Source organism: Mesoplodon bidens (assembly GCF_964165515.1).
Source record: "Mesoplodon bidens genome assembly, chromosome: 13".
In the NCBI taxonomy this organism is placed as follows: Eukaryota; Metazoa; Chordata; class Mammalia; order Artiodactyla; family Ziphiidae; genus Mesoplodon; species Mesoplodon bidens.
The window spans coordinates 1478424-1502136 of record NC_138169.1 but is presented as its reverse complement, the minus strand read 5'-3'; the positions used below and the strand labels follow the sequence as shown (position 1 = coordinate 1502136).

Genomic DNA, 23713 nt, shown 5'->3' with positions numbered 1-23713 from the left:
CGGCGCGCCGCGATGACGGCGGGGCGGGAGCTTACGTCATCAGGCGCAGGCGGTGACGTCAGTGGCGCGCCGGGAGGCGGAGCCGGGGGGCGGCTGGTTTGGTCTCTGCCGCGTGGGGCGGCGGCATGGAACTGGAAGCCGGTCCTGGGGGCGCGCGCCGGGCGCTGGGCCTCCTGGTGGAGGCGGTGCTGGCAAACCGAGGCAAGGCTAACGCCGTGTTCGACATCCTGGCCGTGCTGCAGGTGGGGGCCCGTGGGGAGCGGCGGGGGTCGCGGCCGGGTCCCGGGGTTGGAGACCAGAATGGGGGGCCTTCTCGGACTCGGACCAGGTGGGGCTTGGGTTCGGATGCGGGCAGATAATTGCAAAGCGGAGTTCAGGACTCTACTGGGGGTCTCCACCAGTCTCGCAGGGCTCCCAGGTTGGAGGGTCTGGTGCGGGGTTTGGCAGAGGTGGGATGGGAGGGTCACGCGGGCTCAGGGGTGGGGTGGGGCTGGGGTCCTGGTCGGGAAAGGGGGCAGGGGCCACAGCTCCAGGTGGGGCACCCCGCGACCGGCATCTCCCCGCAGTCTGAGGACCAGGAGGAGATCCAGGAAGCGGTGCGCGCATGCAGCCGACTTTTCGGGGCCCTGCTGGCCCGCGGAGAGCTGTTTGTGGGCCAGCTGCCCTCTGAGGAGATGGTCATGGCAGGTCAGTGTCCAGGAGGGCCTGGTCTCTGACAAGGTTAGAGGGGGATCTTGCTAACATGGGATGAGCCCCCCCAAAAAAACTCCATCATAGGCCATGCGGGTCGGTGGGATCGGGAGATTGTGTTTGGGGAAGGGGTGGCTCATAGGAACGTTGAAGCCAAGTGTAAGTAAAGGTTGGGTGGGGTGTGACTGTTTTGTTTTGTGCCTCTTGTGGGATTTGATGTTGCGTGTCGTTGACTGTTAATTCCACGGAGCTTTAGAGTTACGTGTCTCAGTCTTGGCACGTCTGGGTCTTGGGGTGAAAAGAGAGAGGATCCTGCCTGGGGGAACGTGCTGGTCTTGCCCCAGGTCTGGAGCCATAGTGACTCGTTTTCATTCATTCCTCGGCTGGGCTGAGTAGAGGGCAGGGGGGTGGGGTGGGGCTGGGTCCCATCTGGCGTGTGCGGGCATCGGTGTGGGCTGACCGCCCTGCCCCACCTGCAGGGTCCCGGGGGGCCACTCGCAAGTACAGGGTGTGGATGCGGCACCGGTACCACAGCTGCTGCAACCGCTTGGGGGAGCTCTTGGCTCGCTCCTCCTTTCGGGTCAAGGTGAGTCTGGGCGGCTAGCCTCGCTTGCCCGCGCAGCGCGACCCCAGGCTCTCCACGCAGCAGGGGTCTGCGAGGGGTCTGGGGCCGTGGCTGCAGGTGCCGGTCCAGGTGAGGGTGCTCTCTCTTTCTGTGGCTGGTTCCTCTGGGTGTGGCTGTGGCCGTCCTGTTTCCTGATTGTCACAGGAGCTTTATTTTGTGGGTATTCAGGCCTGAGAGCCAGGGGAGCTCTGTGGGCCTGTCTGCAGGGGTGACGTATGGCAGGAGCCTCGCGGTCCCTTTGCCACCCCTCCTTCTAGGAGCTGGCCCTCAGCACGCTCATGAAGTTCGTAAAGCTGGAGGGCGAGCACCCCCTGGAGAAGCCCAAGTGGGAAGGCAACTATCTGTTCCCCCACCAGCTCTTCAAGGTGAGGCCCAGGCTGCCCGCTTGGGGGTCTCCCTGGCTGCCTGTGGGTTGTGGGTTTTGGGGGGACTCTGGCAGCCCCCCCCTTAGACTCTGCTGTGTGAGCTCCACACCTGGGCCGCCTGTCCTGGGGGTCAGAGAGGTGCTCACCGCCTTGTTCCCCCTCCCCCCCAGTCGGTGGTAGGAGGCCTGCTCTCTCCAGAAGAGGACCACTCCCTGCTGCTCTGTCAGTTCCGGGAGTACCTGGAACACGACGACATCCGCTACCACACGATGCAGGCCGCGGCGGATGCTGTGGCCCGGACTGCTGATGGGCGCCCTGAGGTGAGCCGCCTGGGTCTGGGGAGGATGGGGGCGGGGGGGTGACGGGCACGCGGCGTCCAGGTGCTCAGGCCAGGTCTGCGGCAGGTCCCCCTCACTTTTTGGAACAATGCCTTCACGCTGCTGTCCTCCGTGAGCCTGCCCCGCCAGGAGAGCGCCCCCTCCAGCTTCTATGTGAAGCACGCGGGTAAGCGCCGGGGCTGGGAGGGCGGGAGGGCAGGGGCCCGGCCTTCTCCCGTGTCAGGTGACCGCTTGCTTTATCTGCAGAGCTCTCGGACAAGTGGAAGGTCGTTCATCTGAGGGTGAGACGCCCTGGGTGGGTGGTGGTTTCCCTGGGAATCCCCCGGTCCTGGGCCAGCGCCCCCTTCCTGGCCTCGTCAGCCACCGGGGTCACAGGAGGCCCCGAGGGCCCAGGCACGGTTCCCGGAGGTCAGGGGCGGCCCGCCCAGACCTCTCTGGGGCTGAGTGTCGTTGCCAGGGTGGCTGTGAACACAGGGCCTGTGGCCGAGAGGGAGGTGTTCTCTCGCTGGGGTTTCTTAGGCCCTGGCTCCGTACCGGGGGCAGGAGGAGGGTGGGCAGGATTGGGAACGTGGGGCACGTCCACCCTGCCGCTGCCCCGCAGGAGCACAGGAAGGCCTTCCAGCAGATGTGGCTCGGCTTCCTCAAGCACCAGGTAGGGGTGCGGGACGGACCCCAGGGCTGGGCTCGGGCGAGCAGGGCGGGCCGCACCCGACCTGACCTGCTGCTTCCGGCAGCTGCCTCTCCGCGTCTGCAAGAAGGTGCTGGTGATCATGCACGACTCCATCCTGCCTCACCTGGCGCAGCCCAGCCTCATGATAGACTTCCTCGCCCGCGCCTGTGACGTCGGTGAGCAGGGAGCGCCTGGCGGGCCCGGAGCCAGGGGCAGTGGGACTGGGGTGCGGGGTGGGGGGCGCTCTGCAGCCCCAGGCCAGGCAGCCGGCGGGGCTGTGACCAGCGTCCCGGGGCGGGGCTGTGCCATCGGGTTGGGCTCCACAGCTGCGCGTCTGTCTGCAGGTGGAGCCGTCAGTCTCCTGGGTTTGAATGGACTTTTCATCCTGATTCATGAGCACAATCTGTGAGTGTCCGCCTCGGGGTCTGAGGGCTTTTCAGCTCTGCCCGTTCATCCGTGACCCTGGCCGGGATTCCTGACCTGTTCTGTTTGTGGCTCTACCCCGACACGTGTTCCGTCACTCACCTCACTCTCCCAGGGAGTACCCTGATTTCTACCGGAAGCTGTATGGCCTGCTCGACCCGTCTGTCTTCCACGTCAAGTACCGGGCCCGCTTCTTCCACCTGGCCGATCTCTTCTTGTCGTCCTCGTGAGTGGGGGTGGGGCTGGGGACACCTGGCCTGCCTCAGAGCCGCAGGGCTGCCTGGGCCCCGCCCGTCCTTGTGGGGCTGCGGCCACGGGCCAGGAGGGGAGCTGGGGGCTGGCACGGAGGGGTGGAGTCTTACACACACCCCCACCCCCACCCCCCGCCCCAGGCATCTGCCTGCCTACCTGGTGGCTGCCTTCACCAAGCGCCTGGCCCGTCTGGCCCTGACGGCGCCCCCCGAGGCTCTGCTCACGGTCCTGCCCTTTATCTGCAACCTGCTGCGCAGACACCCAGCCTGCCGCGTCCTCATGCACCGCCCCAGGGGCCCTGGTGAGTGCGGCCGGAGCCCCTGGGGGGCCTGGCCAAGAGGCCAGCACACGGGTGCAGGTGGCAGACTGGAGCCTGGGTCTCGTTCCTAGAGCTGGACGCCGACCCCTATGACCCCCAAGAGGAGGACCCTGCCCGGAGCCGAGCCCTAGAGAGCTCCCTGTGGGAGCTGCAGGTGAGGGCGCCCTGCCTGCCGGTCACTCCCTGGGCTTCCTGGAGCCACCCCACCTGGGCGCTCCCCCTCGGCCACCCACCCAGCCCCACCTGCACGCCCCTGCCAGCATCTCTGCCGCGTCCCCAAAAATCCCGCCTTGCCCCGTCACTTCGGTCACCCAGGGGAGCCTTTGCCTCCGCCTGTCCCGTCCCTGGCCTGCGGAGGCGGTGGGATGGTCCCCTGCTCAGTGCTCCCTGTGCCCCTCGCTTTACCCACGAGGGTCGGTGACATCCCACGTGCCCCTCCAGGCCCTCCAGCGGCATTACCACCCCGAGGTGTCCAAGGCTGCCAGCGCCGTTAACCAGGCGCTGTCCGAGGCCGAGGTCAGCATCGCGCCGCTTCTGGAGCTCACTGCCTTTCAGGTGAGGCTGTGAGGCGGGCTGTGGGCTGGGGCAGTGAGGGCCATGCAGTATGGGGCGCCTGACCGGCCGCCTGTCTCCGCCCTGCAGATCTTCGAGCGGGACCTGCAGAAGAAAGGGCCCGAGCCGGTGCCGCTGGAGTTCATCCCGGCCCGGGGTCTGCTGGGCCGGCGGGACGACCTCTGTGCCCAGCACTTCACGCTGAGCTGACCCTGCGCGCCCCGCTGCCCCCGACGGACGGTCTTGTGGGAAAGCCACTGCGGGGGGCTGGTGGGCGGGGGTCTCGGGAGGTGCAGGTCCTTCACCTGTGCTCCTGGGGCTGGGGTCAGAGCGCCAGCGGGGTGCCCTCCCGTCCACCTGCCACCCCTCCACCCGCCCACCCTGCTGGCCTCACTGGAGGGTGCTGCCCGGGGCCCTCCCTTCCCTGCGCCCTGGTGGGGAGGGGTGAGGTGGGGTATGGGGGGCGCTGCAGGGCAGCCCCTGCTTCCGGGGCCTCAAGTTACAAGCGCGCCAGGTCGTGGCTTCTGTCGGCCCCCGCGATTCCCCCCCAAGACGCGCCAGGCCCTCTGCATCGCTGTGCTTCCTGACACAGGGCAGCCGCGAGAGCCTCTCTGCTGCAGTTAGACTGTGACGTGGGAGTGACGTGGGGGGGGTTCTGTGCCCTGGTCAGTCTCCATGGGAAGCACAGAGAGGGGCACGAGCTCTCTGTGCCCGGCCAGGCCCTACTGAGGTCATCTTTGTCCCCAGAAGCGCAGTGAGTCCGGGGGTGAGCGTCTGCCCTGTCGAGGGGTTACAGGCGGGGCCGGGCTGTTCCTCCACCCCCTGAGTGGAGTGGGCCAGCAACCCGGTTGTTTCCAGAGTTACCTTTTCGAGGTTTCTTTTCTGCCAAAGGTGCCGGGTTTTCTGAAGGCTCTGGCAGTGACCCCGTTTCCTTTAAAAAGCCCCCTCGGGGCTTCCCTGGTGGCGCAGTGGTTTGAGAGTCCGCCTGCCGATGCAGGGCACACGAGTTCGTGCCCCGGTCTGGGAAGATCCCACATGCCGCGGAGCGGCTGGGCCCGTGAGCCATGGCCGCTGAGCCTGCATGTCCAGAGCCTGTGCTCCACAACGGGAGAGGTCACAGCAGTGAGAAGCCCACGTAATGCAAAAAAAAAAAAAAAAAAAAAAAAAAACCCTCAGCCCAGCACACGCCTGGCGCTGGCACACGCTTGGCCAGGGCTGACGAGGGCATGGGGGTGGGGCAGCCCACAGGGAGATACCTCGCTGCCCCCTGCTGCCTCCTGTCTGTGCCCCGCTCCTGGCCCCGCCCCGCCCCTGCCCCTGGGGAGCAGGGTGGGAGCTCGAGGCGGGCACCCTGGAGTCCCAGCAGGGAAGGGTTCCGCCAGACTGGTGTCCAGGTGCCCCCCACCGGCCCGGGGTCCCAGTGCGCCCTGCTGGTAGCAGCACACCACGCGGCCCCGCTGCCTTTCACCCGTCTTCCCCCGAGCAGCAGGGGATGCTCGTTACTGACCTGGAAACCGCCTTGTCCCTGGGGCGCAGGGCTTGCCTGGAGCGGGGGGCGGGGGTGGGTGGTCTTGAGAGAGCCTGGCCGTCTGGCACCAGGAGTGTCCAGTGGACCAGAGGCCGCCGTGGCCTTGTGTGGGGATGCCAGGGGGCAGTGCTGGACGGCCCGAGGCCTCCCGCTTTTCTTGAAAAATGCCACTATGTGAAAAAAATTACTACAAAACACTTGAACAGGTTCTGTTGGTCTTGTCTGGATTCGGCGTCCTGCGCTCCCGTAGGTATTTGCTGTGGCCCATAGCCGTGCTGGTGCCCGAGCAGCTGCACTCTGCCATGTTTGCCCTCCGGCAGGTCCCCATTTCCTGTCCTCTGGCCCTGGTTGTCCGTGGGGGAAGAGGGGTGAGCGTGCCCTTCCCAGCGGCTGTGAGGTCGCCTGAGAGGCTGCATGGTGGGTTGGAGGTGAGAACTGAACGGGGGCTGGGGGCACCGCTGGGGCTCTGCCTGTCCTTCAGGAGCCCAAGGGGTGGCCGGGGCAGCCTCCGGGGCACATGGGGCTGACTGCAGGGCTCCTGCCTCCAGGGGAGGTACAAGCTCAGACTTTCAAGGGCTTTGGAACCACCTGGGATCAAATAAGATGTCTACGTGGGCGGGCGGAGGGAAGGGCCTCGGGCAGGTGTACCTGAGGGCGGAGGACAGAGGCTCCCTGGCCTGCACCAGGAGAGCGTCCTGAGCCGCTTGTGGGCGACCCCCTCTGAGCCCAGAGACCAGCATGCAGGCGCTTAGAAAGAGTAAACGTGTATATGTTTAAAAAGAAAAAAAGACAGGCACCCGCGAACCCGCTACTGGCAGCTTCGCCCCTCCGACGGCTCCCTTGGAGGAGGAAGGGGAAGCCAGCTGCCCTTTGCTTAATTAAAGCCCCGCCCCAGTTTGTTCATCCTTGTAAATTACAAAAGCAGCAGGAGCCTAACCAGGAACTCAAGTGAAAGGGCGGCGTGTGGGGAGACTTGGAAGCCTGCCCGGGCCCCACCCGTAACCCACCCTCCCCTCTGCCGCCACTTCGCCCACACACACCCTCATGCTGCCCGCGCGGGGGAGAGGCCCAGCGCACCTGCCCAAAGCCTCCCTCCACCTGCCCACGTAGACGTCTTGTTTGTGGTACGGGGACGCTGTCGTTTCCTAGGTCCAGTTTTTACAAACTGCTTAAAAAACAATTTCAGACACAGGATGAATACCTTTTCAGCGTAAGTATGCCCCGTTTGATATTTGAGATGCACTAAGTTTTAAAAGTTGAAGTGAAATCCACAAAACATAAAGCTAACCACTGTAAAATGCATGATACAGGGACTTCCCTGGTGGCACAGTGGTTAGGAATCTGCCTGCCAATGCAGGGGACATGGGTTTGAGCCCTGGTCTGGGAAGATCCCACATGCCGCAGAGCAACTAAGCCCGTGCGCCACAACTACTGAGCCTGCGCTCTAGAGCCTGCGAGCCACAGCTACTGAGCCCGTGTGCCACAACTACTGAGGCTGCACTCTAGAGCCCGCGAGCCACAATTACTGAAGCCCATGCGCCTAGAGCCTGTGCTCTGCAACAAGAGAAGCCACCGCAACGAAGACCCAGTGCAGCCAAAAATAAATAAATTTATAAAAATGCATGATTCAGTGGCATTTGTGCATCCATGACGTGTGACCACTGCCTCTATATAGTTCTAGAACTTTCTATCGCCCTTGAATGGTGTGTATCTTGACCTCTCCTGCTTCAAGATGAGGCCCATGGGAAGGTGTCTGGAGGCCAGAAGTCCCCACAGGCCTGCTCGGGGCCCCATGGAGTGGTCTCTGCCATCGTCTCCCTCCAAGGCCGGGTGGCCACTCAGAGCTGGGTCAGCCCCAGGCCTCCGACAGGAATCAGAAACCTGAGTGGATGCGCAGAGCCAGGACCCCTGGGTGTCGGCGCCTGGGTTGGGGTAAGAGGGAGGTCCGCGCATTCTGGGCTGCCAGCCTGCCATGCCCACCCCCGGGAGTCTGGCGTCTGGTGGGGGATTTAACCTGGTTGGAATTGAGGGCTGGCCTTTGGCTCCAGGAGGGACCCGAGGCCCCGGGCGTCCTGATGGGAGCGCCGTCTGCGGGGCCGCGGCCTGTCAGAGTCCCCGATGGGGGTCACGGCGGGGCTTTGGGCTGAGTGGCATCCGCTCCCCCTCCAGAGGGGCTGGACACTGGGGGCAGCCACGTGGGTCCCACGGCCCCGGTAAAAACGGGACGCCGAGGCGGGGAGCCCCCGGCGGGCAGCACCCCGTGCGTGCACTGTCACACGTCAGGGCCCACGGGGGAGACACCGGACGCTCGGGGTCGGGGGTCTCCTGGGTCTGTCCTGCGCCCTTCCCTTGGCTGAGGCTACTTCACGCCCCCTCCCTGCAGTGAAGCAGGACCGTGAGAACAGAGCCCTGAGGGGGCTCGGGTAGTCCTCCCGGGGGGTTGTCCAACCCGAGGGGATCTCAGGGGCCTTGGACTTGTCGTCGGTGTCAGGGTGGGGATGGTCTTGAGTGTGCATGATGTTGGAGGGCCCCTGAGAAAGAGGGTCCCTGCCCCTGCCACCCCACCAAGCAGTAAGGGGGTTGATACCCCCCTGTGATGAGGGTCCGGAGCAGGGTGGGAGGCACCTCCAGAGTAGAAAGGTTGGCAGACGGTCTTGGACAGGACATCCAGGATCCCCAGGGGCAGCGGGGCAGGCGGGAGCCTCACGGTGGGGAAGAGAGGACCGCTGGGATCCTGCATGGTCTCCAACCGCACGGAGGGGACGACGGGTCTCTCGGGGTGCCAGCGAGGACAGGTAGTGCCCTGCGTGCCAGGGGACTGCCAAGTCCTTCCCATGTGACTGGAGGCCAGGCTCCTCGCAGGGATCTCCGCCGTGGGTGTGGCCGTCCAGGCGGCCTGGGCCCTCCCTCCGTGCCTCACTCGCTCAGGGTGACGGTGGTTTCCTTGCTGCCCATCTCAGGGCAGCCCGCCCTCCCCCTGACTCAAGCACTGCTTCTCTGTTCCCGGCACCTACACCTCTGTCCCGACACCACCGGGGAAAGGGGGGACCCCGACCAACAGAGACCTCATTTCTGCCACATCTGGAGCCGGAGCTTGAAGTAGAATTTCAATCCTGCGGCAGAAACACAGGGACGCGGTGTTTCCTGCACGACCCGTGGTCCTGCCTCTCAAGGGACTGAGACCCAGTGAGCCAGGGACATGGGGGACCCCTTCCTGCATCTGCGGCGGGCCCCCGCTGACTGCCCCGCTGCACGATGCCAGGGCTCCAGGACTGTCGGGTCTGGGGTTTCAGAAAAGCTTGGAGGGAGGGCGGGGGTGGCCCGTTGTCGGGGGGCTGCCTGCTGTGTGCCCGGGGCGCCGTCCCCCGGTCCTGCTGCACAAACAGGCCAGCCCTGTCTGTCCTTCTGTCCCCTGTCTCCCTGTCTGTCTCTCTGCCTCCCTCCAGGAGATGAACGGGGCTGTTGGATGATTAAGTCATAGTCACACGCGTAACGAGGGATGTATCACGAGACGCGGAGAACACTCTCCAGCGATAGGAATGCTCAAGCATTTAATTGGCATTTAGCAAATAAGCTGCAGAGAACTGGATGTCAGAGGGGTACCTCCTGAAACATCAGTCAGGACGTAGACCTTGGGGAATGGGCACCCCCATCAGGGCTTCCCCGCTGGGCTGGGGGCACGGGGTGGGGGGCAGCAGCTGGCCCCCTGGCACTGAGCCGCCCTCCTCCGTGGGGCACCCTCCGTTAACGGAAGCCTCCCGGGGCCCCAGCCCTGCCCCCAGCTGGTCATGGCCTGGTGAGGTCACGGCCTCGGTGCCCACCGGCTGATGCTCTGCTCTGCGCTCGGGAAAGTTGCCCGGCCCCTCAGGCCTCAGTCCTCTCATCCACAAAGTGGGCGGTTCCAGGGGCTGTGGCTGCGTAGGAAATCAGTCCAAAACTTGGAGGCATGAAACTACCACAACATCGATTTCGCTCATGAGCCTGCAGCCTGCGCAGGGCTTGGGGGGGACAGCTGGCCTCTGCTCGCCTCGGCAGGAGCTGGGGCGGCTGGAACATCGGGGCTGAGCTCCCCTGAGGTCTGGGCTGCTCTGGGGTCAGAGCCGGAGCCATTGAGGTCGTTATGTACGGCGTGTCAGAGGTCAGAGGAGGCCTGGACCACTGACATTGCTTGAGGCTTAAAGGCCTGCCAAGACAGACGTGCCAAAATAGGGCAAAATGTTTTTTCTCCACACAATTCATTTGTGCTCGTTATAAAAACTTCAGTTATTATAGAAATAGACATAGGTGGGAAGGGAAAGCTGCATATGGAGAACCTGTGAGGCTCTGAAATGATCAAGGAGATTCCCAGGAGACTGCTCTGGGAGATGGGCACTGCCCAGGGGGGCCGGCCACGAGGCTTCTGGAAAGCCCAGAGGGTGGCCGGGGCAACAGCTCACCTCTACTGTAGAAAGCCGCCAGGACAGCGCGGATGTGAACACTGTGTGCCTACAAAACTCTCTACAAAGTCGGGGTCAGATCCGGCCTGCGGGCCACAGCTTGCCCACCCCTAGTCTAGCGACCTTCCTGGTCTATCTGTGTGTCTCTGGGTCTTCTTTGGTGGACATGACCAAGAGCTATGCAAACAGTTCTTGTCCACGGAATGAACTTGGTCTGTACGAGGGACAGTGGTGTCCCCCCCCACAGGTGGAAGGGGGCCAGCTTTGCATCAGTTTGGGGGATTCACTTCAGTTCTCCCGATAGGCCTGCTCTCGGGTCCCCCCCCCAGGAACAGTTTGAAGTTTTACCAGCCGTTTCATGAATTAACGGTTAAATTGACTCTCTGAGAGGTGTCCATTTGTATCTGTAGGTGAGTTATGCTTCTTCCCTTTTACAGAAACTGACCATTAATAGTCCCCGGGATTGGGCTTCCCTGGTGGTGCAGTGGTTAAGAATCTGCCTGCCAGTGCAGGGGACACAGGTTCGAGCCCTGGTCCGGGAAGATCCCACATGCCGCGGAGCAACTAAGCCCGTGCGCCACAACTACTGAGCCTGTGCTCTAGAGCCCGCGAGCCACAGCTACTGAGCCTGTGCTCTAGAGCCTGTGAGCCACAACTCCTGAGCCCACGTGCCACAACTAATGAGCCCACGCGCCTAGAGCCCGTGCTCCGCAACAAGAGAAGCCACCACAATGGGAAGCCTGAGCACTGCAACAAAGAGTAGCCCCCGCTCGCCGCAACTAGAGAAAGCCTGCATGCAGCAGTGAAGACCCGATGCAGCCAAAAATAGATAAATAAATAAATTTAAATATATTTAAAAAATAGTCCCCGGGACCCCAATCCCAGACACGACCATGGTTGCCAGCTTGGTGCATATCTGCCCTCTCCCCCGCATCTGTTTAATGAAAAATCCCAGTATCACATCACAGGTCTCGTGTGCCCCGGCCACCCCTCTGCCTCGGAAACATGACGACACAGTGTGTGCACGTGGCATTCTCGCTGACTGGCCGCCCTGCATGTCCCCTGAGTTGTGATGTATTGAATTGTCATCGAATGTCTGTCATTGAAGTATTGATTCTCCCTTTCTTTTTTTTTTTTTTTTTTTTTTTGCGGTACGCGGGCCTCTCACTGTTGTGGCCTCTCCCGTGGCGGAGCACAGGCTCCGGACGCACAGGCTCAGCGGCCATGGCTCACAGGCCCAGCTGCTCAGCGGCATGTGGGATCTTCCCGGACCGGGGCACGAACCTGTGTCCCCTGCATCGGCAGGCGGACTCTCAACCACTGTGCCACCAGGGAAGCCCCCACCCCCTTTCTTTTTTGACCTGTGAGGAATTTGTTTGAATTTCCGAGAGGCCATTACTAATTTCTAGTTAATTACTGGACACAACAGACTCCTGGGAAGTGGATTAAATATTCAACGTATGACCGGGTGTTCTCCCGGGAGAACGTGACCGTGTCTGTGCTGTGACGCCTTCTGTGTCCCTCCCTCTGCATCCTCGCCACCCCAGGAGCTGCAGATGCCGCCGCTGAACCAGTCTCAGTTGGGGGGCAGAGGGGAGGGATGGTCCCGAGGGGCAGGGCCTCTCCTTGGCGCCCACCCCCATGTAGTGGAGGCAGACAGGTGAGCGTCTGACCGGAAATCTGGCTCTCTTGCCAGAAGAAGGAGCTCCTGGCCCCGCTCCCCACCCTGCGGCCCGATCTCTGCCTGGCCGCACTCTTGGGCAAAGCATTCAGCGCTGCCCCACTCCCCGCATAATGCCAGGCTGGGATCGGAGGCCCGTCGCAAGCTGTGTGATGGGGCCTCCAGGAGACCTCCCCGAGCAGGGTGCGGCCCTGACAGTCTCTGGGACGATGTGCGCGTCTCCCCGCAGGCCTCTTATCCCTCCCCTCACTGTCCCTGTGAAACAAACCGCCCCCAGACTCGGTGGCAAGAAACAGCATTTTACTATGCTCCCAAGCTCTTTGGGTCAGGAATTCAGAGACAGGGCCCCCTGGGATGGCTCACTTCGCTCCACAGTGTCTGGGGCCCCAGCGGGATTGTGGGAGCCTGGCGGGGATTCCATGACAGGGCCAGGTCTTTTGGAGGCAGCTGGATTCCCAGGGCTGGTTCTGTGGCTCTGCGGGCCTCGGGCCTGTGGATTCCATGGAGCAGCCAGGGCTCTGAGAGCAGGTGGACGCTGCGTGGCCTTTAATGACCCTGCTTCAGAAGTCACCCAGGGCCACCGGCTGTGCTCCCAGACTCGAGGGAGGGAGCACGGACCTCACCTCTGAACTGGAAGGCTGTCAAACCGCGGAGCCTCCGCTGGCCCCGGGCTGGGGGGAGGGAAGGTCCTTCCTCTTACAGGCATGGGGAGGAGGGTTGTGCATGGAGGGAAATGCTGACCCGGCTCTACCACTGTGGGCAAGTGACATGACATGACCTGGCTAGGTCTCAGGGTCCCCACCTGTAAAATGGGAACAAGAACAGCACACGTCCCATGGGGGATGACGAGGGGTACATGAAGAATTGGGGGAATTAGTGTCCTGGGGCCATGTAACAAACACCACAAACTTCAAGGCTTAAAACAACAGGAATTGGGACTTCCCTGGTGGTCCAGTGGTTAAGAATCCACCTTCCAAGGCAGGGGACGTGGGTTCGATCCCTGGTGAGGGAACTAAGTTGCCACAGGACAACTCAGCCCGCCCGCCACAGCTATTGAGCCCATGCGCTCTAGAGCACCACAACTAGAGAGAGAAGCCTGCACGCCGCAACAAGAGATCCCGCATGCCACAGCAGAGATCCTGTGTGCCGCAACTAAGACCCGACACAGCCAAATAAATAAATAAATAAATATTAAACAAAACAAAACAACAGGAATTTATTCTTTCACGGTTCTAGGGGCCAAAAGTCCAAGATCAAGGGGTCACGGGGCCACAGCCTCCCCACCACCAGGTTCTAGGGGAGGGCCCTTTCTGCCTCTTCCAGCTCTGGTGATGGCCGATGGTCCTTGGCTGTGGCCGCATCCCCCCAGTCTCTTGGAGAGGAGGGTCCATCTTCACATGGCTTCTCCCTGTGTGTCTGCGTCTCTCTGTATAAAGGCACCTTATATGGGATTCAGGGCCCACCCTACTCCAAGGTAACCTCTTCTTAACTGCTCACACCTGCAAAGGCCTTATTTCCAGACAAAGTCACCTTCTGATGTCCAAGCGGATGTGAATTTTGGGGAGACTGTTTAACCCACTGCAGCACAATCCCTGACCCAGCTGGCATTTACCAGATGGTAACCAGTGTCCAGCTCAAGGGGTCAGTGCTCTGGGGAGGTGACCCAGAGATGGTCATGCTGGGTGAGCAGAGGCTGGGCCCTGGCCTCTCTCCATCCTGCTGCCTGGCTGGGGCAGCCTCTCCTCGTCTGGACTGGTCAGCTTTAGCCCCTTAGGAAATCTGGTTGAAGGCCAGTTCCACTGACTTCCCAGGCTTTGGACATCAAAAAAGTGTCCTCAGGCTGTGGCTTGATGAGAATTCCATCTGGCTCTTGGGCACCTCTGCAGAGGTGACGAGTGAGCTCGGGGCCCCGCAGGTGAGGGAGGCGTGGGGCTGGGGTTTGATTTCCCCAGGGGACAGCAGCTCTGGTGGCGGGAGCTGGGCAGCCTCCCTGGAAAGTGCCCTGACTTCACCAGGAGGGTGTGACGGGCTGCTGGACCTGCAGCTGTTCTGCTCTGGGCTCGCTGGTCGATAGAAGAACAAGGCAGAGCTTTAATTTCAGGCTGGACGTGAAGTCGGCCACGATTTAAGATTGCTGGGCAGTAGCCACCAGGGTCACGGTCGGCATGGGCAGGGTGGTGGTGGGGGTGACAATGCCGAGCAACCCCGCAGGGGTGCCTTGGTGGGTACCAAAATGCCACTACCATCTATCTTCCAAATTGTCCTCCCGGCCTGTGGTTGGTGTCATCAGGGTACAGGGTCGCCTACTCACACGCAGATTCTCCCTGAAGGGAAGATACAAGACTCCCTCATCCACCATTAACAGGGACTGGAGCCATTCAGCAGATCTCACTGTGAGTTGAAGCGTGTCCCCAGAGAGCTGTGTCCACCTCCTAAGCCTGGAACCTCATAGGGCAGATGGAACCTCACAGGGCAGATGGGGGCCTGCCCTGGATGGTCCCGGGGCCTGTGTCATCACAGCGGGGATGACCTCTAGGAGGAGGCGGGACAGGGTCACAATACAGAGGCAAAGAGACATTAGCAGAGGCTGGAGGGAGGGGCTGCGAGCCCAGGGCCGTGGGCGCCTCCAGAAGCTGGAAAAGGCAGGGGGCGGAGGGGCCAGCGGCCCGACTTGCACGTCACCCGGGGGGCCCTGGGAGCCTCTGGCCGTGAGACCAGAAGGGGCCTTTTCACGCACAGGCTGTGGCACCTGCTGTAGGGAGGGGGGAGGACAGGCCCTCCCCCCGGTCCCCTACATCCCAGCCTCACCGTTCACCGTGTCCCCCACTTCTGTGCCTTGGCTTGAGGGATGTTCCTCACGGGACAGAGAAGCTGTTTTTGCAGTAAATGGTTCTCTGGCGGCAGCAGCCTTGGACCGGGGTCCCCGGGCAGGAAGGGCCTCCGCAAAGCTGTCCGCTGCACCGCCCCCTCCCCCGACAGAGCGGCCGTCCCTGGTCTCTCTCTCTCTCCACGGCCCCTAGACGGCTGTCACCATGCGCCCTGGGCCTCTGGCTTCAGTGGCTCGTGGTCTGAGCCCCACTTTGGGGGGGCGACGTCTTGGCTCCTTTGTCCCAAGGCCTGTGGCTTTTCAGCTGCCGACGGAGGGTCCCCACCACTGACCTCCTTCCTGGACTCGGGCAGCCTCTGGCCTGCCACTCAGCACTGCACTGCGGGCCCACTTTCTGAACTGGCCGGGACCCTTTGACGGCAATTGACGGCCACCTCGGGCCAGCTCACATCCATAGGAGGCCGAGGCCAAGCCGCTGGGCAGAGAGTGTCAGAGCTTCCTGGCTGCTGTGGGAAATTAAAGGCTTGAAGAAAACACAAATCCACTGTCTTAGAGTCTGTAGGTCAGAAATCCCGCACTAGTCTTGCTGGGTGAAATGAAGTGTGGGCCGGCTGGTCCCTCTGGGGCTCCAGGGAGAACCGCTCCCGGCCTTTTCCAGCCTCTGGAGGAGCCCGTGTTCCTGGGCTCCCAGCTCCTTCCTCATCTCAGAGGTCACGACTCCAGCCTCTGCTTGCTTCCTCAGGCCCACCTCCCTCTTATCGGGGTCCTTGGGATGACCCTGGGCCCACCGATCCGTCTCTTAGGACAATCTCCGCATCAGAAGACCCTTAACTTAATCTCATCTACAAAGTGCCTTTTGCCCCGTGAGGCGACATGTGCACAGGCTTCTGGGTTTAGGACGCGGCAGGTGGGCTGGGTGGGGGGCGGGCACGGCCCCCCTTCTCTCAGCTTTTCTCCCCGCCCCCCACGGACCCAGGCATTGTCCACACGGAGTCCAGGGCACTCCGAAGTCCCTGCACTGGGCACCAAGGCCCAGCTCAGGTGGGCTCTGCGGGCCCCTCTGCTGTCCCTGGGGCCTGGGCGTTGGGTCTGGCGCGGCGGATGAGCAGTGGCCAGCCGCCTGCAAGCGTCATCACCGCGGCCCGATGGAGGCACGGCTGACAGGGCTGTCGGGTGAGGCTGGTGTGGCTGGGGGCTGAGTTGGGGGTGGGTATGTCGCTGACCCCATGCCATCCGGGTTCAGTGTGGAAGAGAACGAAAACCGCGGGCAGAGGGCCGAGAGGAGGAATCAAGAGCTAAGGGTGTGGGTCACAGGGACGGGTCTCAGTTCCAGGTCTGCAGAGTTCTGAGCCTGCCAGAGTGGCCGTGGTGATCGGGGTAGAGGGGTCCACCCCCGGGGGCTCTGCCTGCTCCTGGGAAACCAGGGGAGGGGGTCCTGAGAGGGTGCCTGAGTGTACGAGCTTCTGGATGATTCTAGCCCCCAGACATGGAGTCACCTTCCCAGCAGAGGCCTCCGGTCCTGTGTCAGAGCCCTGCTGTGTCCTGTCTGATCCTGACCCACAGAACCGATGGTGTAAGGAAGCAACTGTACTGCACCTTTGACTGGGGATGTTTTTGTTACATAGCCATCGGTCCATGGCTGGCTGAGTGAGCCAGCCCCTTGCGGTTCAACATCTATGGCCATCACCTGTGCTGACCCCAGCTCCCACGAGGTCACTGCCATCTTAGAGTCTACATTCCAGCGTTTCCTGGGTGAGGGGCCAGCTTGCAGGTGGCCCCAGTGATCCCTGCCCGAACAGCCTTGGACCAGGGTGGAGCAGCATCACCGTCACCGAAAGCACCTGGCAGAGGAGACGGTGTGTCGCTTCCAAGATTCGGTGTGAAAGACCACGGCTTCGGTCTTCAGTGTCCTCTCTCTCCATCACTCACCCCTGGGTGATGCCAGGCCGCCAGGAAGCTCGGCAGCCCTGGGGAGAGCTGCGTGGGAGGGTCTGGAAGAAAAAGGTAGGAGGCCAGGTGGCCTGTGGGGCAGGGGGTTCTCGGCCAGCGCCTTGGGTCAGGACCAGAAGTGGGGTCCTCCAGGCGGGCCCCGCACCACTGCCTGATTCTGGAGCTAGCTATTTTCATGGGATCAGCAATTGCACTCTGAGGAAAAATTACTGCTATGAAACATTTCCCCCGCCTCCACAGTCGAGCTGGGCTTCGTTTAAAATGCAGTAACGGGGGCTTCCCAGGTGGCGCAGTGGTTGAGAGTCCGCCTGCTGATGCAGGGGACACTGGTTCATGCCCCGGTCCGGGAAGATCCCACATGCCGCAGAGCGGCTGGGCCCGTGAGCCAATGGGAGAGGCCACAACAGTGAGAGGCCCGCGTACCGCAAAAAAAAAAAAAAAAAAATGCAGTAACGGCATGGCTGTCTTCCCGGCCAGTGGTGGCTGGAAAGGGGGAAGGTAAGGGCTGGCAGGGCTCCTTCACTGCCTCTGCGGCCGCTGTCCTGCTTCTCCAGCACCGGGTGGATGGAGGTTGCGGCCCACCCGTGAGGGCCCAGGGCGGGGCAGGGGCACGGCTCGTCGGCTCTTGGTCTCCGAAGTGGCTCCCGGGAAATCCCTTCCCCCAATGTCCTCACCGTCGGGCAATGGCCTTGTTAGTCATTTTTCAGGGAAGACCGGGAAACCATCTCTGAATTTGCTGTTTGTTCCGTCTGGACCTCAGGGCCGACCCTCGTTACCTGTCCTGGCTGTAACGTGATGGCTCCAGGGGCGTCTGGTCGGGGTTCTGGCTCCATTGCTCTTTGGCTCATTGCTTTTCCCTCCGTCTCCCTCTGTATCTGTTTCCCTCTGCACGTCCTCCCCCTCCGGCCCCCCTTCCCTGGCCCTTCCTCTCTCTGACAGCCCACCTCGCTGCACCCACCCAGCCCGGGGCCTCCTAAATGACGCCGTGCCGACAGGTCCACCTCTAGGCAAGTGGGAGCTCTTAGACGCCTGTACGTCTCCTTTTCCCGAGAACGCACTTGACTCGCGCAAGGTTACTGACGGGCTCGGGCCCCTCGGGAGACGGCAGGGGGCTCGGGTGGGCAGAAGGGGGCTTCTGCTGCTTGGGCTGAGGTGGGCAGGGGCTGCAGGAAGACCCCAGAGCTCCACAGCTGTCACCTCCGTCACACGTCACCTCCCCCCCCAGCTGAGCTCTCTCCTGAGTGTAAATGCCAGCAACGTGCTCACAACTCACTCACAGTGCTGTGCAGACCTGACCACAGAGGCTAGTCTCTGAGTTTGTCCAGCGCCCGGAGGGATGGGGACAGGGCGGGGCCATCCCCAGAAGACGCTGCCCTGAAGCCTCAGAGTGTCGCAGCATCACTCACAGAGCCAGAAGTCATTGCCGAGGCTGCTCGCACAGGCAGCAAGGCCTCTGGAGTTTGATGATGTTTCATCTCTGATGGATACATGGCCAGGAGCCGGCTGTACCCATCCCATCAAGGACGGACCCTCTGAGGGATCCCAGGGTCACACAGCGACTGAGCCCCGACTGTAGCCTCTTGAGGACTGCAAAGCCCGTCTCTGCCCCACAGGGCTCAGCAGAGCATCTGGGGTGGGAGATGTGGGAGGACTGGGGTGTCCCTGCCTTGCCCCCAAGGCTCTGTACTGCCTACCATGAGCAAAGGGAGCCTCTTCAGTGCGTGGGGCTCAGGTGGGACACAGGGCAGAGCAGAGGCAGTGCGTGGAGGGAAACCTGATCATTCACTCATGCTTCTGGGTCCAGCTGTGCCTGAAGCGGGACCCACCCCTCCTTCCAAGAAATCATGTGAAAATGCTTTGGTTCTGCAGCTTAGGGGTCCTCAAGACCACACTCATGTTCAACAATTCGATAAAGGGGCTCAACGTTGCCTGGTGAAGCCAGTATACTCATGATTCACTCATAATTTATTGCAGTGAAAGGCACAGACTAAAAATGGCAACAGAAAAAGCCATGCATGGGGCCAGGTCCAGGAGAAAGGCACGAGCTCCATCCATCCCTTCCCGGGGTAATGTAGACTGAGCTCTCCCAGCAGCGACACGTGACAGTGTGTGGAGTGTGGCCAACCAGGGGGCTCACCCGAGCCTGGGGGTCCAGGATTTTTACTGGAGCTTGGCCACTTAGATGTGGCACGTGGCTGACCTACCACAAGCCCCCAGAGGTCAAGCTGATACCACATGGCCCAAGACCCCCTAGTAAACAGAGACACTGATTAGGCAGGACTCAGGGTCTGGGAGTCACCTCCTAGGAGCCGATCAAGGGCCAGCTCTCACTGTGGGCACAGTTAGTCTCTTACTGCACAGGATCTTCTGCAGACAGTGGGGCAAAGGGGCACGCCCAGGCGCCCGCAGCAGTCTTGGGCACGCCACTGACTTTATGCAGCCCCTAGGTCGAGCCAAGCCTTAAGCCAGAACCCTGTGTTTTTTCTAGTTTGTGAGCCGACATCTTCCTTTATCATTTGAATCAGTGCGAAGAGGTTTTCTATCTCAAATAATTTGTCCCTAGGGCCCAAAGTCATGCAACTTCTGAGTGAGTGTGGTCTAACCCTGTCGACGAGTTCTCTGTCACACTCCCCACCCAGAGTGGATGACTGGGAGCGGGAGGCTGGCTGAGTGTTCCAAACAACGGGATGGATGAGTGAAATGTGGGGGCACAGCGGCGGGGACCAGACACGCAGACAGCAACGTGCAAACATGGTGACAGGCAGGGTTTGATGAGAAAAAGGAGAGGAAATAGACTGAGACGTGGACACACAACACCCCTGGTGTGACTGGGAAACACACACAAAACAACAGTCCTACACATTTTGCAAGAATACGTGTCTATTTAAAGATAAATATCAGACATGCTGGAAAGGGGGCACCTGGGGAGGGACCAGGAAGTGGGGAGGGAGGTGCGGAAGAGTGAAATTAACAGAAGTTGCCCAGACGGTGTCTCAGAACGAACATCTGATGAACTCACCTTTACGCTCGTTGTAATGAGGTCCCAGTAACAAGAGGAGTGTCTTCCTGGGCTCGAGGCCACACCTGAGCTTCTCAGGGAGCCTGGGCTGCTTCCCACCCCTGGTTCTCAAAGTGGGGTCCCTGGAGCCGCGTCAGCAGCACCTGGGAACTTGTTAGAAATGCCAATTATTAGTATTGGTATGAGTATTTTAAAGCACTTTTTATTGTGATAAGAACTCTTAATGTGAGAGCTAGACTCTTCACATGTGTCTTCAGTGCCGAGAAGTCTGGTCAAGCGTCCTGCCCATTTTTCTATTTAACTTTTGTTGATTTGTAGATGTTCTTTCTTGCTTTTTTTTTTTTTTTTTTTCAGTACGCGGGCCTCTCACTGTTGTGGCTTCTCCCGTTGCAGAGCACAGGCTCCGGACGTGCAGGCTCAGCGGCCATGGCTCACGGGCCCAGCCGCTCGGCGGCATGTGGGATCTTCCCGGACCGGGACACGAACCCGCGTCCCCTGCATCGGCAGGCGGACTCCCAACCACTGCGCCACCAGGGAAGCCCTGTAGATGTTCTTTACATACATTTTGGTTGTGGTTCTTCGTTATATGTATTAAAAATATCTTTTGCCCTAGAAACAAAGAAAAGAAATGCAAATTCTGGCCTCACGTGGCTTGGAAGCTCCAAGGGTGGGGTGGCCTCGTTCTTGCACAGGCCCCCAGGGCGAGCAGCACTGGTTTAGAGGCGCCAACGTGCTTGGGGCCCTCCCGCCCCGGGCTAGCAGGGGGCCTTTTCGGCGCTGCTGATGGGGCCTGTCTCGGGTGGCGCCTGAAGTTGCGGTGCAGAGTTTGTTAAGAGGCATCGCTTTGCCCACTGGCTGCAGTGGGGCAGACGTAGACCTGCTCTTACTGTAAGAAGCACAGCGTTTCCTAAAGCCCTTAGGCTTCATTTTGTGGGGTGGACCCGGAATTAAATAAGAGCACGTCCTGAGGGGCTGGGGACGGGGAGGACTGGCAACGCCTGGCTGGAGGTGGGGGGCGGGCAGCCAGGTGGTGAAGATGGGGTCAGGGCCCCACACGCCAGACCCGAGGCTTTTAGGTCTGCCTTTGAGGAGCGAGGTGGGGCCTCGGGTCTGGAGGATCCTGCTGCCCAGTTCCCCTCTCAGGGGCGGTGGCTCTCCCAGAGGACGTCGTCCGTCACTCCCGCGGGCCTGGGCTTTCCTGGGACGAGGTGGGCCCTGCACGGAATTGCAGGTGGGCGCCAGTCAGGGACCCGGGATGGTTTGCCTGGACCCCAGCCCAGCAGGCGGTCTCAGTGATGCACAGCTGCCGATGGGCCCAAAGGTGACTTTTCAGGTGACAGATGACATCGCTGGCCCCTCGTGGGAAGACTGTCCCTTCCACGACACTGACCAGGAGCCTGGCCAGCAGAAGATGGTCAGAAGATAGAGCAGGACATCATGGGGCCAGGTCCCAAGGGGAGCCTGCATCTGTACCAGCTGTCCCCTGCGTCCCTGATTCTTTCAGCGTCTGTAGGGCTGGTAGTGGTGTCTTGGTTGCATTCCTGATTCTGGTGATTAGTCTTCCACCTTTTCTGTCTGTCATTCTCACTAGAGATTTGTCCACTTTACTGATCTCTTCACGGAACCAGCGCTTTGATGGTCTGCACTGTTTTCCTTTTTCGGGGTCACTCATTTCTGCTGTTTATTCTCTCTTCTGCCTGCTTGCTCTGGGCCCATTTTGCTCGTCTTTCCCAGCTTCTTGGGCTGGAAGCTTGGATGATGGATCTGATAACGTTTCCCTTTCCTGTGAGCGTTGGGGGCTGCACGTCCCAAATGCCCCCCACATTTGATGTTTTGTTTCTGTCTCCATCTGGGGGATCCTAGTCCCCGCTGGCCTCTGTGCAGAGAGCCCTGGCAGGAGCAGGTGGGGGCAGAGGTCCTGGCTCCCCACGTGGCCTCCGCTGACCCTACGGTCGGGCCTTGGCCAGCGTGCGTGGGTGTGAGGCCCAGACCTTCCACGGCCTTTGGGTAGAGGAGAGAGTTAGGGTTTGGGAGTTTTCTGTCCTGCTAGCTGCCCCTTTCCCGGTCCTTTGGCAAAGAGCAGGTTTTGTTTGCTGGGCGCATCGTGGTTTCTGAGTTGCTGCCTTCTGAGGCTCCCAGTCAGCGTGGGTTGACGCGGCAAGAAGAAAGCCACTCCTGTCACCGAGCAGGACCCTGTGAGGCCTTCCCAGAACAGACTCTACCCGTGTCCTCCGCCTGCCCTCGGTCTGTAGAAAAGACTTTAGTCAAAGAACAAATTTAATCAGAGAAGTGAGAAAATGCAGAAAGAAAGGAAAACAGTCAAGTGAGACAAACAAAGTCAGGGACCTTTAGTTCCTCCTCAAGGGCTGTAGATACTATGCTGAGCCGTGTCCTTTGAGCTGTTCTGCAGGTACTGAGACCCGCACCAGGTGGGAGACGTTAACTGTCTGCTGCCCACAAGCACGTAGACCCCAGACTGGCTGGAACCTGAAGGTCGACCGCACCGACTCCCGATGACCTCACCACCAACCAATCAGAAGAAGGTCCATGGGCTGACCACGTCCTCCTCTTTTAATTTAACCATTGCTATAAAGCTCCTCACTACCCCCTCCAGGTCGGGACCCACAGTCTTGAGGGCAGTAGCCCGCTGTGGCCCCCTTTGCCTGGCAAAGCAATAAAGCTGCCTCTTTTCTCCTTCACCCAGAACTCTGTCTCCGCGTTTCTATTCGGCACCGGCGCACGGACGCCGAGGGTCAGCAGCCCCCCTCACCTGTCGCTCCTCAGGCCCGAGGCCCGAAGCCAGCCTGCCCTTCTCTGCACCTGCCAGGGTCTCTCTCCGGAATGTCCTGAGTTTCTGGCTGCACTTGTGGGGGGAGGGGAAGACGAGGGGCCGCCGGGCGCCGTGCGTTCCTGATGGTGGGCGCGGGGTCTTCCCTCCTGCAGCCCCACAGCCCTGCCCAGAAACAGGAGCGAGCCCGCCGCGAGGCTGTTCCTGTCTCTGTGGGCACATTGGGAGCAGATCCCTCTGCTGTGGCTTCCGGAGCGCGCACTGGACACCCCGTGAAGGTGGGTTCTGAGGTTAGAAAGGACACAACCTGGAGCCCACTCACCTGTGACCTGCAGGAAGAAAACAACGCTGGTTTTGCTATTCATCACTTGGAAGCCCGTGGCCGGGCTGAGCTGCGCTGAGATGAGTGATGTTTGCAGGGCGAGGATACTATCGGCCATCGCTTAGCCACTGGAGGAAGATCACCCGTCCGTCTGCATTAGCCCAGATAAGCCATTTAATTTAATTTTAAAATGTCTATCGGGTGCTTAAAAGAGCAAGAAGGAATAACAAACAAGGCATCTCCTCTTATTTATCCCTGAGCAGTTACCCCTGCGGCTTATCGAGGCTGTCAGTTTAATTGACTCTGGCCTGGGAGGCAGTTCTCATCAAGAAGACAGCGCAGCACTGCTGGGCCGGACCCTGCAGGTCCCTCTCCGTTCACGCGGCTGTGGCTCTGCTGGGGCCCAGCGGTTCGGGGGGCTCACGCCCATCGGCCCTATCTCCGGCGCGCAGCCCTCGGCCGCCCTCTGCTCAGACCCCGAGCCCCGGCGCCAGTCCCTCCTCCTGCTTCCCGGAGCCCGACGCACGTGAGGGCATCCGAGCCCGACTGTGCCGCCCGGGTCTGGGCGCCCGAGGAACGGAACTTGGCTGCTCTAAACACCTCTGTGCGCCGGAGGCCCCTCCTCATAGGGGGAACACGCATCTCAGCCAGTTCGAGGGCCTCCTCATCCCCTTCCCCTGGGCCCGAGTTTCTGTGGCCTCACAGGGCATGACAGGAGCCAGAAGAGGGCCAGCCCGTCGCGGGAGGTGGCAGTGCCAGCACGCGGCAGCCGTTCCCAGGCCTGTGACCGTGCGGGGGAGAAACCACGTCTTCGTGCTCGCTAACTTCTAAATGGAAAGCAGTGTTTCCTTCAGTTATAAACACGCTCGGTTCTCATCACCTGCAGGAGTCCCGGGCTATGAGGTCGCATGAACGCGGAATTAGTGGT

The 23713-nt window shown here is 61.1% G+C and overlaps 1 protein-coding gene across 1 annotated transcript; it reads left to right on the top strand.

Moving 5' to 3' along the window:
* Positions 1-39: 39 nt before the first annotated feature.
* On the top strand, positions 40-5977 carry NOC4L (nucleolar complex associated 4 homolog). Its single transcript, XM_081253037.1, has 15 exons — positions 40-242; positions 567-687; positions 1170-1276; positions 1573-1680; positions 1851-2000; positions 2085-2184; positions 2265-2299; positions 2620-2670; positions 2753-2864; positions 3033-3093; positions 3227-3337; positions 3504-3664; positions 3754-3836; positions 4124-4237; positions 4325-5977. The coding sequence occupies exons 1-15, from the start codon at positions 126-128 to the stop codon at positions 4442-4444; spliced, it is 1551 nt and encodes a 516-aa protein (XP_081109163.1). The 5' UTR covers positions 40-125; the 3' UTR covers positions 4445-5977.
* The last annotated feature ends 17736 nt before the right edge of the window (positions 5978-23713 follow it).